This window comes from Ovis canadensis, chromosome 10, assembly GCF_042477335.2.
Source record: "Ovis canadensis isolate MfBH-ARS-UI-01 breed Bighorn chromosome 10, ARS-UI_OviCan_v2, whole genome shotgun sequence".
Taxonomy (NCBI): Eukaryota; Metazoa; Chordata; class Mammalia; order Artiodactyla; family Bovidae; genus Ovis; species Ovis canadensis.
This window is the reverse complement of record NC_091254.1, coordinates 47,908,174-47,921,194: the sequence shown is the minus strand read 5'-3', so window position 1 is coordinate 47,921,194 and position 13,021 is coordinate 47,908,174. Positions and strand designations below refer to the sequence as shown.

Genomic DNA, 13,021 nt, shown 5'->3' with positions numbered 1-13,021 from the left:
ATACAACAAATCAGTAGTTCAAGAATTAAGATGATTTTGTAGTAGTTGCAATGTGCTCTGCATGAGGACATGACAGATGAGGAGCAAATTAGGCCTTTAGTTTGTAATTGGTATTTTATCTGTTTTTTAATTGAAGTATAGTTGATTTACAATGTTGCATTAGTTTCAGCTGTACAGCAAAGTGTCAGTTAAACATATACATGTATGTCTGGGTATATGTTGGGCTTCCCAGATGGCTCAGTGGTACAGAATCTGCCTGTCAATGCAGGAGACACAGGAGACTCAGGTTTGATCCCTGGGTCGGGAAGATCCCCTGGAGGAGGAAATGGTAACCCACTCCAACATTCTTGCCTGGGAAATCCCATAGACAGAGGGACCTGGCAGGCTACAGTCCATGGGGTTGCAGAGTCGGACATGACTGAGCACACAGCAAGCACACACACATGCCCAGAAATACCTAGACTTATGAATTTAATATATATACTATATTCAGTATTTTATAATAATCTATAAGGGAAAAGAATCTGAAAAAGAATCCAGAATATATATATATATATATGGAGAGAGGAGAGAGAGAAGAATATATTTTCTAGATTCTTTTTCAGATTCTTTCCCCTTATAGATTATTACAAAATATTGGCTGTAATTCCGTGTGTTGTACAGTAGGTCCTTATTGAGGTATGTTATCTTTCCTATGTGAGATTAATAGCACTGTCTTCCTTTGCCAAAGTTTTCCTGATGTAGTTAATCACATAGTTCATTAGAAATACTCTACCAACTTTTTCTGTAATACTTTTCATTTTGCACTTCTCAGTTCAGTCACCATTGTATTTGCTTTGGGCACTTTATAATTCCTCCAAGAACCAAGGCAACTTTAGAAATAGTTAAGTTCAATGCCTATATCATAGATAGGTTATAAGTTAAAAGTGTAAATCTGCTAAGGTAAGGAAATTAAGCAATTAAGCTGAGGTTGTTATGTGGAGAGTAAAATTATTCCTGGTGAGTGGTGGGGTTTGTTTTTTTTTTTTTTTTTTTTCGGTGTGTGTGGTCAGGGAGGGGGATAAGGCCCAGGAAATTTTGGAGTCCTGGAGGTACTTTAGTGATAAATGTGTTATTTGTGACTCTTTCAAAATCACTGACAATACTTACATCTTTTTTTTTTTTCTGTTGTATTTATGTGTGAGTTCTTTATCTTTTTATTTTCAATTCTATTAAACTCTAGTTAATTTACAGTGTTGTGTTACTTTTTGCTGTACAGCCAAGTGACTCAGTGACACATACATATGTGCTTGTCATATTCTTTTCCAGTGTGGTTTATCACAGGACCTTGGATGTAGATCCCTGTGCTCTACAGTAGGACCTTGTTGTTTATCTATTGTGATGATTGTAAATATGATTCACCATGTCCCCAAAATAGACAGCTACTTCCTGAGACCCAATCTGGACAGATGCGTGAGAAGCAACTGTTGCGTGGAATTATAGAGGGTTGTTTGCTACACAGCTGAGTGATCACTCACAAATGCCGAGGTCACATTCTTCTTTCAAGAGGGTCATGCTTTGAAGTCATTTCTTAAAGAAAAAGGTTATCTCTCTTCTCCAAAATTGGCAAAAGGATCCATAGTTGAAGTTCAAATACCAAATGCTTTTTCATGCATCTACATTATTTCTGAGATCTTATTATACACAGTTGGGCTTCCCTTGTGGCTCAGCTGGTAAAGAATCTGCCTGCAATGCGGGATACCTGGGTTCCATCCTTGGTTTGGGGAGATTCCCCTGGAGAAGAGAATGGTTACCCATTCCAGTATTCTGGCCAGGAGAATTACATGAACTGTGTAGTCCATAGGGTTGCAAATAGTGAGCGACTTTCACTTCATTATACACAGTTATGCAAGAGGGAGAGGGAGAGGGTGGGATGATTTGGGAGAATGACATTCTAACATGTATACTATCATGTGAATTGAATCGCCAGTCTATGTCTGACGCAGGATGCAGCATGCTTGGGGCTGGTGCATGGGGATGACCCAGAAAGATGTTATGGGGAGGGAGGTTGGAGGGGGGTTCATGTTTGGGAATGAATGTAAGAATTAAAGATTTTAAAATTAAAAAAAAAAATAAAAAAAAAATAAAAAAAAAGAAACATATCTGTTCAGTCTATAAAAGGATTCCTGGTGCTAAAACCAAAATCTACTTTTTTGGAAGAAAATAAGTTAAGCATATTTGGGTTGCTACTTAATATCCTTTGAGAAGCAAAAGGAAGTACATATTTTCAGGGAGTTTTTTAACCCTGGTGATGTGAACTGTGTCACAACTGTTAGTCGAATTTTCTTTCAATAAATAGTGGAGACTGATAGTTTTCATACTTTCTAGGCTTTGAAGCCTCAGTGAATAAATGGTCTCTTCCTTATAATGATACTTGTGGGTGAGTGGCTGCTACCGGTTTCTTTCACACGCCCCACCTGCTGAATTTCTTTTCTAACACTGCTGGGGCTGCCTTTTCAGGAAGTCATGGATCTTTGTGGATGTGAAATGTAAAAAGAAAAGAAGAACCTGAAAAAATAGAGTGTTCCAGCCCTGAAGAGAGGTTCTTGGTGCTAGCCTATGTACATGGTTGCTATTAGTCAGTCGGTGTTAGTTACTCAATCGTGTCCCACTCTTTGTGACCCCATGGACTGTAACCCCCCAGCCTTCTCTGTCCAACTCTCCAGGCAAGAATACTGGAGTGGGTTGCTGTTTGCTTCTCAAGGGGATCTTCCTGACCCAGGGATCAAACCCGGGTCTCCTGCATTGCAGGTGGATTCTTCACCATCTGAGCACATCACCCTACATAATATCCCGCATGTATTATGTGAATTATTCCACTGCACTTTGTTGCATGTCATGAATTCCAGCAAATAGAAGTCTGTTTAATTCTTTAAGCATCCAAAGATATTTCAAACTGTTAGTCATTAGAGAAATGCAAATGAAAACTACTAAATCTAATACTACCTGTCCATTAGAATGGCTGACATTAGCAAGATGGATGGTGTCAGTGTGCACAAGGATGAGGCGTAGTTAGAAAGCTCAGCTGGGACTGGTGAGAAGGCAAAATGATGCAACAACTTTGGCAAAGATTCTTAGTTTCCATAAAGTAAACATGTGTGTGTTCTGTATGTATCTGCATAGATGGTAAGACAGAGTAATTCCAATTTGGGAATCTACCAAAAAAAATGAAAACATATGTCCACACAAAGACTAGTATACAAGTATTTATAGTAGAATTAAATTCAGAATATCCTAAAACTAGAAACAGTCCCCATGTGTAATAACAGGTGAGTGAAAGATTGTGGTGTAGTCATACATTGGAATACCACTTGGAAACAAAAAGGAATATGCTATTGGTAAGTGCATAAATATTGGACAGATCTCAAAAGATTAGGCTGAATGGATAGGTGAGACAGAAATGACTAACCTCTGATTCTATTTATATGGCTTTCTAGAAAAGGAAAACTGTAGTAACAGAAGTGGCCAAAGGCTGGCAGAGGAAGGGATGAAATTGCCTGTGGAATGTTGGGTGGGGACATTTTGGACTGATGGAGATCTGTATTTTAATGGTAGAAGAGGTTACGTGACCAGCTTGTAGAGAGATTCTTGGGGCTGGCCTATGTCCTCCATTGTTATCCTTGTTTAGCCACTCAGTTGTGTTCAACTGTTTGAGACCCCGTGGACTGTAACCCACCAGGCTCCTCTGTCCATGGGATTTCCCAGGCAAGAAGACTGGAGTGGGTTGCCATTTCCATCTCCAGGGGATCTTCCCAACCCAGGGATCAAACCCACGTCTCCTGTGTTGGCAGGTGAATTCTTTACCACTGAGTCAGCAGGGAAGCCCTGTTGTTATTACCCTACACAAAAATATCCCTGTGCACTACTTGAATGATTCCACTTCATTTAGTTTTATGTCTTGAAATCCGTTTGTATTCTTTTGGCAAAACTCATTGAATTGTACACTTAAAGTGGCTCAATTTTTTGTTAATTATAACCCAACGAAGCTGATTAACCAAACCAAACCAAACAAACCTCTGGATAGGCTTTTGTGCTTGTGCAAATTTAGTAAATTGGGTTGGTTGACTCAGATTAATTTTTTTAAAATCAGAAATGCAAGCATTCTACAGGAGGTGGAGATGGCCGGTGCAGGGAAGGGCCTGATGGGAGTGGGGGATGGGGTAGAAGGTGATGTGAGGATACCTGACAGGCACCTGTGTTTGTGTTAATAGCAAGAGACCACGTGATCTCTTGAGGATGTTTGCTTCATGCCTGTGATATATCATGCCATTTTCCCTGAAATTAGTTGTGTTATAGGAAGTCTTTGAAACGTTACACATCTAACAGATTCCTCTTCTCTTGAACCCTTGGGCCATAGGATGACCTCAAGCCTAAGAGGCTCTCGAGCCCAATGTTCCCTCAGGAGAAGGTGGTTTGCCCTCGAACATGAAGGCTGTGCAAGTTCTTGAGTGTGATTTGACTGAGTTGCTGCCCCTGAAACTCAAGCCATCCGGGCTTTTCAGCATCGTCAGCTCTGAGCGCGTTGGAATTTACAGAAGATCAAAGTGAGAGCTGAGGCAGCTGCTGCTAGCAGGGGAATCTCAGACATTCCTTAGGACACTGCCAAGGTCAGGGAAGGGGAGAGTGACCCGCCTGGCCAGAGTTCAGTGCTGGTGCTCTGTTTAATTTTGAGAAAAGATTCCTGCTATCTGCAGACTGGTAGTCATGCATCCAGGGTCTAGAAATGGTTGTCTCTCCTGGTTTATTAAATCTAAAGTCAGAACAGTAGCACCACCTTCCAGATCTCATCTGCCTGTAGGCTGAGCAGGGTGCACTTCAGCTGTGCTCAGGGGCCATCTGATGAACATCTGATCTGTGAATCTGCAGAGGAGAACCATTTCCTGAGATCACAGGGTAGCGCTCTCTATGTTGTTTATCTAATTATATTAAAAAACCCGGAAAGGCAGAGGCAAGCACTGACTTTACTGATAAGAAGTTCAGGGTTCATTGTACAGCATGTCTAGGTAAAAGTGTCTGGTGTGACTCAGGAATCAATCTTTACTCAAAGTTACCCACTTTTAGCTTTAAGTCTTGTGTACTTTTAATTGTGAAGGGAAATGGAGAATGTGTATGAAAAGCTGGAAATGAAATTTTTCATAGCGATGCCTAAAAGGCAAATTCTAACGAAGAATTTCAGAATGTTTCGCATCTTTCAGGCAATGAAACTCCAGCCCCAATTCCCTATGCCCCTTGTAACAGCCAAGTCTATTGTAACTTTCTGTAATTGGTTTTTTATTAAAATAAGAGAGTGTAGTATAAATTTTAGCAACTAGGCTAAATAGGTATTAACAGGCCCTGGGATCCAACCACAATTTGTAACATCGTTCCTTTGGGAAAATGGATTCTAAGTGCCCCATAACTAACTTACAAATAGACTTTTGAATCATAGTCCATTTGAGAATAAGGAACTGTTTGTGATAGTAATACCTTCAATTGGCTTGCTCCAGAATTACACAGAAGGGACCTATATTCTGCCACACATGTGTGGTGAGCCGAGCTAGTCTGGGTTTGATCAAAGATTATTGCTGAGTGGGCATTGAAAGCCTAGGAATTAAAACGAAAGTAGAGACTGGAGACAAGTCAAGGGTGGAGTTGGAAGGATGGGTCTGGAGGGGGCTTAGAGGTAAGAAAGGTTTTTAATCTCGAGGGCACAGGTGTGATTCTGAGCCGATGAAATGAGGGGAGAACAGGTGACGAGGGAGGTTAAGTGTAGAAAACGTTGAAGACAAAAAGGCTAGGATAGGAGGAAGAAGGTGAATCAAGAACCAGTCATTTTTTTTTAAACCTGGAAATATAAATTATGTTTTAATTGGTTTGCAAATATTCTTATTAAATTAGAGAAGGTGAGTTATACCCTTATCTCTTTTACATTTGATCTTAGTTTCCATACATTTTATAGATTTTACTGAGAAGTGTTAAATCTAGTGGCATTCTTAAAAAAAAATGAAAGAATGTCATTTGTAGCAATATGGTTGGATCTAGAAATTATTATACTAAGTGAAGTAAGTCAAAGACAAACACCATTGATACCATTTATATACGTCCATGGAGTCGCAAAGAGTTGGACACCACTGAGCTACTGAACAACAATAAATATGTGGAATCTAAAAAAAATGATACAAATTATAAATGAACCAATTTATAAAACAGAAATAGACCCATAGTCATAGAAAGCAAACTCATGAAGAAACAGTCATTTTTAAGGAAATATAATGTCAAATGTACCAGGAAGCCTGGATAGCTCACGTCTTCCAGACAAACAAATGCCTCCGAGACCTATAAATAATCTCTTAAAGATACTACACTGAAGGATTAGCTGAGACACATTCATTCATTTACGAAGTCAGCACATTTACTGGGCACCTACTCTGGGCTTGCATGATCTGAGTTCGGCAAAGGAAGTTTTTGCCTTCATCGAATTTACAGTTGAGTACAGTTCCAGCCAGACTCAAAGATGAGCCAGAGCTGGCTGGGGCAGGATGTTGGTGAGACCTATACTCTGCCCATAAGAATATTAGGTTTTTATTTACTCTTCTGTGTGTGTATTTGCTACCCTGATGGTATAGTAGGACTTCTGAGGGTATATACGCCCCCAGAGCATAGTAAGTACTCGAGTAACCACATCTTGGTTGGTTGATGGTAATAGGTCTGACTCATGTAATTGCTTAGTTGAACCCTTTTTATTCATGGGGAAACTTGTATTTGTTAATGTACTGCACTCTTTACCAGTATATGAGAAATTGCCCAGTCAATGGAATATGAACGTGAAATCTCTTTTTTTAAAAATATGTTTTCGTAACATTTAGTGTTCTTACTGCAAGTGGAGACCTTGGTGGCCCTGTTTTTACAGGGTGTAGTTCAGCATAGCCAATGGGCACCACCTGCCCCAGTGGCCATGCCCTGCTCACCCCAATTCCATGTATTCCATGTATTCTTGGCCTTGTCTCCCATGTTGCACATATCTGACACCTCCATTGCCACACTGGAGTAGAAGGCTCATTCCAGACAGGAAATGTGATGGGTTGTTGCTTGTTCAGTGACCGTGTCCTTCTGGTCCTTTCATCTCTGTGTCCACTACTCCAAGAAGAGTGCTACATTGCCCGTGAATTCACCGAGTGACCTTCTGTCCTAGCTCAGGCTGCTGTCACAAAAGTACATAGTCTGGTGGACTAGACAACAGGAACTCTTGCCTCATGGTTGTGAAAGCTGGAAGACCAGGACCCAGGAGTAGACCCAGTGTCTGATGCGGGCTTTCTTCCTGGTTTGTCTTCATAAGGGTTGAGGGGAAAGGAAAGAGAAGTTCTCCTGTCTCTTCTCCTAAAGGGCACAATGGGATTGTTATGGGCTCATTGAATTCTGTCCTTTGTGCATCTTATCTCATGCTACTGTCCTGCTTTTTTCCATCTTGAACCCCCAAGGGTACACAGTCAGGGGCAGTGGCTGATGGTTTGATGACTGCAACACCCTTTATTTACTGACACGGCAGGTGACATTTTTGGCCCATACCATCTTGGCCCTAGTTGCTTTTAACCAGTTTTATTCTCTGCAGCTTCTTCCTAAAACTTAGATAAAAGCAATTGATTGACATTTGAGGGAGGGGCTGGGGTATGAAGGGCTTCCCTGCTGGCTCTGTCTTTAAAGAATCCACCTGCAATGCAGGACACCTGCCTTCAATCTCTGGGTCAGGAAGATCCCCCAGAGAAGGCCATGGCAACCCACTCCACTGTTCTTGCCTGAAGAATCCCATGGACAGAGGGGCCTGGCAGGCTGCAGTCCATGGGTTCACACAGAGTCGGACATGACTGAGTGACTAACTTTCACTTCAGGGTATGATTCCAGGGGAGCAGCCTTGGTAACCCTGGAGCATATTTTATCAGCACATTTCTGCCATCATGCGCCCTTTGCTCAGACTTCTTCTGGGCCCACCCCCATTCATGCTTGAACCTCCATGGACCGCATATGCAAACCCAGTCTCATCTCTGTGGTGAGAAGTTTCCCAGGAGGGTGCTCTGGCCACTGTGTGCTGAACCTGGCAGGCACGCCCTCCGGAATTGCCTGGACCTGTCTGAGTTCCCCTGGAGACATCCCCAGACTGCCAGGCTGGAGTTTCCCTAAGTGGTTGGAATTGTCTTCTCTACCCAAATTCTGAAGGACAGGCTGTTGGTACAGATAAAGTAAACATAGATGTTTTGTTTGAGATTCAGAATTACCCAACTCACCAACAGTAAGAAGCACAAAGTGTCCTTTATTTTTATTTTTAGTAGGAGTCCATTTAACGTTTTTTCTTAGAGCATTATTTTATGACTTCCTCTATTACTGCATTGACAAAGCAGGTCTTGTCACGGATGACATTTATTCACTGCTTGAAGTGGCAGAGATGTGTGTTTTCCTTGATGCGGGAAGTTCTTATTGAATAAATAGTAACAGGAAGAGGCATGGGTTTGACTGGATGCCTGTTACCTGCCAAGTAGGTTACACTGAGTAGCTCATTTTTCATAAGAAGGACACTATGCAGTGAGTATTCTTAGCTCCATTTTACACTTGAGGAAACTGCTATTTAAAGAGGTTTTGCATCTTGCCCAAGGTCACAGAGGATATAAGGGGAGAGTTGGGACCAGACCCCAGGCCACTTGACCATAGAATGACAATAGTGCCTTAGATGCATCTTTTTTGAAATTAATTTCTACTGGAGAATAGTTGCTTTACAGTGTGGTTAGTTTCTGCTGCACAGCAAAGTCTTTTTGGTATTGACAGCCTCCTGTTGAGAAGGAAAGCTGAGCAGTCAGACAGTACAACCTGCTTCTCACCTTGTGATGGTAGCTGATCCTGAGTTTAGCGAGGGGAAGAAGAATTTCAGTTCATTCTACATGTTTCTTAACTCTACTTTATGTTATCAGATGACAAATATATGTATATGTCACTTAATAGCCGAAGGACTGTTGTCCAAACAGTAATTTTAGCCGACTGGTGTGCTTCCCTGATTAATTTAAAGCAGGTTTTTATTATGAGCCCAAAATATCTTCTTATATTTGAACTGGATATCCTATTTGTAATCATGAATTCCCTAGGAATATCAGAACATCCTTTTTTCTTTTAATCTTAAAAATGGTTCTATAATGAACTTATGGTTGCTGGAGGGCAAGGATGGGGGGAAGGAATAGTTAGGGAGTTTGGGTTGGACATATACACACTTTTTCTGTTTAAAATGAGTTATCAGCAAGGAGCTGCTGTATAGCACAGAGAATTCTGCTCAATAGTTATGTGGCAGCCCGGATGAGAGAGGAGTTCGGGGGAGAATAGATACATGTACCTGCATGGCTGAGTCCTTTTGCTATCCACCTGAAATTCACAACATCGTTAATTGGCTATATTCCAATACTAAATAAAAAGTTTAAAAAAATGTTTCTATGCTCTAATTCCATCTGATAATAGATATCACACTAAAACACTTACTCAGGCTGGTAGTAACGTTTTAAAAGGTACTGGTGATTTAATTTGGTTGAATATTTTTTGTAACGTGAAGAAAATTATCAATTCGTTTCTCACTCCAATGATTCATGGAGAAAAATGGTTTAATCTGCAGATCTCAGCAAAGAAAAGAAAGGGACCTTTTGTGTTATTTTTATATCCTCTAATTTCTTTTGCATGCTTTGAAGACTACCTTGTGTAAACTGAGAAGTTCTTGACATTTAAGTTCCAGCAATGTTATCACCCTCACCCCCCCGCCCAAAATTTGTATTTATGGAATTTCCTGCTCTAGGAACACCAAGAATAATATGTATGTAGGTAAAGGAGGGGAGAGAAAGATAGTCACAAGAACCTTAGCAATTAAAGTTCCAGTGGAAAAGAATGAGTATTACTCAGCCGTAAAAAAGAATTCATTTGAATCAGTTCTGATGAGATGGATGAAACTGGAGCCGATTATACAGAGTGAAGTAAGCCAGAAAGAAAAACACCAATACAGTATACTAACACATATATATGGAATTTAGGAAGATGGCAATGACGACCCTGTATGCAAGACAGGGAAAGAGACACAGATGTGTATAACGGACCTTTGGACTCAGAGGGAGAGGGAGAGGGTGGGATGATTTGGGAGAATGACATTCTAACATGTATACTATCATGTAAGAATTGAATCGCCAGTCTATGTCTGACGCAGGATACAGCATGCTTGGGGCTGGTGCATGGGGATGACCCAGAGAGATGTTATGGGGAGGGAGGTGGGAGGGGGGTTCATGTTTGGGAACGCATGTAATAATTAAAGATATTAAAATTAAAAAAAAAATAAAATTAAATTGAAAAAAAAAAAAGAATTCGGATACGCTAGATCAGCTGAAGATGGCAACCACAGTAGGTTATTGTAAATATCACTATGGGGATGTTTTCACCCATGGCACAGACCTAGGCTGTGGTCTGTTGTAATATCAATGCATCAATAGGCCAAGCTGAGCTCTGTTTGTATGTTTTACATTATAGGGGGCATGTTTTCATTTTAAGGAACTTAGTTTGGATTTCTGGGTCTTTTCTCTGCTGTTTAAAAGCTTCTGCCTCTGCTACACTGAGATGTAACACCCCGCCTCCCCCTCCCCCCCACCACCTTGTCTCAGGCCACCCGGGCAGCCATCACCCAGCACTGCGCGGACCTCGGGAGCCTGCTGGGCAAGGAGAACGACGCGGCTCTCATCATCGACGGCCATACCCTCAAGTACGCGCTGTCCTTCGAGGTCCGGAGGAGCTTCCTGGACCTGGCCCTCTCGTGCAAAGCGGTCATCTGTTGCAGGTAGGTGCCAGGCTGCCCCAGGCTCATGCTCTGACTTGACCGTGTCCTTCGTTTATGTAAAAGAACCACATGTGGGAGTTCTAAGGGTGAACTTTCGGCGGGGCGGGGCGGGGTGGGGACTGGGGGCGGTTGAGGGGGGCGGGAAGCAAAACAACAATACAGATTCTACTGTCTGTTCACAGATTTTGTGGAAGGCAATCAGTGGGTTTTGCATTTTTGTTTTCTTTACTGTCTTCTGAGAAGGTAAAAGTGATCGGGCACACTGTGGTGTCTGTGAGGTGTCACCACCCGAGGGCGTCACTCACTTTCTCACGTGGAGCTGGAGGTCACGGTGAGAATGTCACCATCCCCAGCAACTGCCACGATGGCCAGGGTGCCATCACCCTGCTGCCGTGGTGAGCAGAAACACACCAGAAACCACCAGAAACAACACGGAAAATCTGGTAGACTGTAAGTCCCAGCACATGTGCTCTAACTAAATGGTTTTTCAAAAGGAAAGTGAAACGAGCCTGTTTGGATTTCTCAGGGGAGAGCAAGAATGCCTTCCAGGCTCTACGGGAACTCACGCTCTGCTTACCAGGTGCTGGACACCAAAGGAAAACATATTTTTTCCCCTTCCGACCTGGCTACTCTCTGAAGCCTCTGTGTGTCCTACCTCACTGGATCCCTCACTGCTTCACAGGAAGGCGTTCACCCTGGAACTGGCACGGGAAGAGGAAATTTCAAATTAAATACCGTTACTTTCTACAAAATAGAAGCATTAATTGAAAGGAAAAAAAAACAAAAACCCCTGAGATGGTGCAGTTTTACCTCCAGGAGACGTTTCTTGGCTGGTCTCACATTTAAGATTAAGGGGGGAAGAAAACCACATACTTTTTTTTTTTTTAAGCACATCTTTCAGATGCTTTCTCTTCATTGAGAATTTAAACTTTAATATGTGACTTCAAATATAAGGTTTACCTTCCATTTAAGGTTGACCTTTTCATTTTTAAAATGTGATAGCTATCAAAGTTATCCTTTTCTCTAATAATAGAAGAAAAAAAAATTTTTTTCAGAAAATAATTTTTCACTGAAATTGTTTTGTGTTGTCTCCCAGAGTATTGATTCAAAGACTGGCAAAGGCTGTGTGAAAATGGATAAATACTTTAAAGTAATATTTTAGGCAGCAGAAAGAGGGAAAATGGAAGAATTTAAGATTTTGTTGAGATTGGAATCACACTGTTTTGCTAATTACTCATCGTTATACTAAAATCATAGCATCCGTTCCCATCACTTCGTGGCAAATCGATGGGGGAAACAATGGGACACTGACAGACTTTATTTTCTTAGGCTCCAAAATCACTGCAGATGGTGACTGCAGCCATGAAATTAAAAGACGCTTGCTCCTAGGAAGAAAAACTATGACCAACCTAGACAGCATATTAAAAAGCAGAGGCATTACTTTGCCAACAAAGGTCCATCTAGTCAAGGCTATGGTTTTTCCAGTGGTCATGTATGGATGTGAGAGTTGGACTGTGAAGAAAGCTGAGTGCTGAAGAATTGATGCTTTTGAACTGTGGTGTTGGAGAAGACTCTTGAGAGTCCCTTGGACAGCAAGGAGATCCAACCAGTCATTCTTAAAGGAAATCAGTCCTGAATATTCATTGAAAAGGACTGATGCTAAAGCTGAAGCTCCACTACTTTGGCCAACTAACTTGAAGAACTGACTCATTGGAAAAGACCCTGATGCTGGGAAAGATTGAAGGTGGGAGGAAAGGGGGACAACAGAGGATGAGATGGTTGGATGGCATCACTGACTCCATGGATATGAGTTTGAGCAAGCTCTGGGAGTTGGTGATGGACAGGGAAGCCTGGCGTGCTGCAGTCCATGGGGTCTCAAAGAGTTGGACATGACTGAGCAACTGAACTAAACTGAACTGTTACCAGTATTTTTTCATGTGCTTAAAATCCTAGGCAAGTCATCATCTGGGCAACAGTACATTTAGCGATCAGTGTGGATGACAGATTACTGTTGTTGGCAGGGATGTTGGCATTTATTTATTGAGATGTAAAATGAATAGTCCACTAAGGTGTTTATTGTAGGCTTGATATTCACACTGTTCCTGGGCATCATAGGAGAACAGAGGAAAGACTGGTCTTTGCTTTCAGTGCAAATGATGA

General features: G+C 41.6%; 1 protein-coding gene across 2 annotated transcripts in view; it reads left to right on the top strand.

Annotated features, from left to right (window-relative positions):
• Positions 1-13,021, top strand: part of LOC138446887 (phospholipid-transporting ATPase IB) — a 480,129-nt gene that overhangs the window by 199,769 nt on the left and 267,339 nt on the right. For both annotated transcript variants that reach the window (XM_069602276.1, XM_069602277.1), the window contains exon 25: positions 10,689-10,861. In XM_069602276.1, the coding sequence (XP_069458377.1) occupies positions 10,689-10,861 (173 nt within the window). The remainder of the gene's footprint in view (positions 1-10,688; positions 10,862-13,021) is intronic.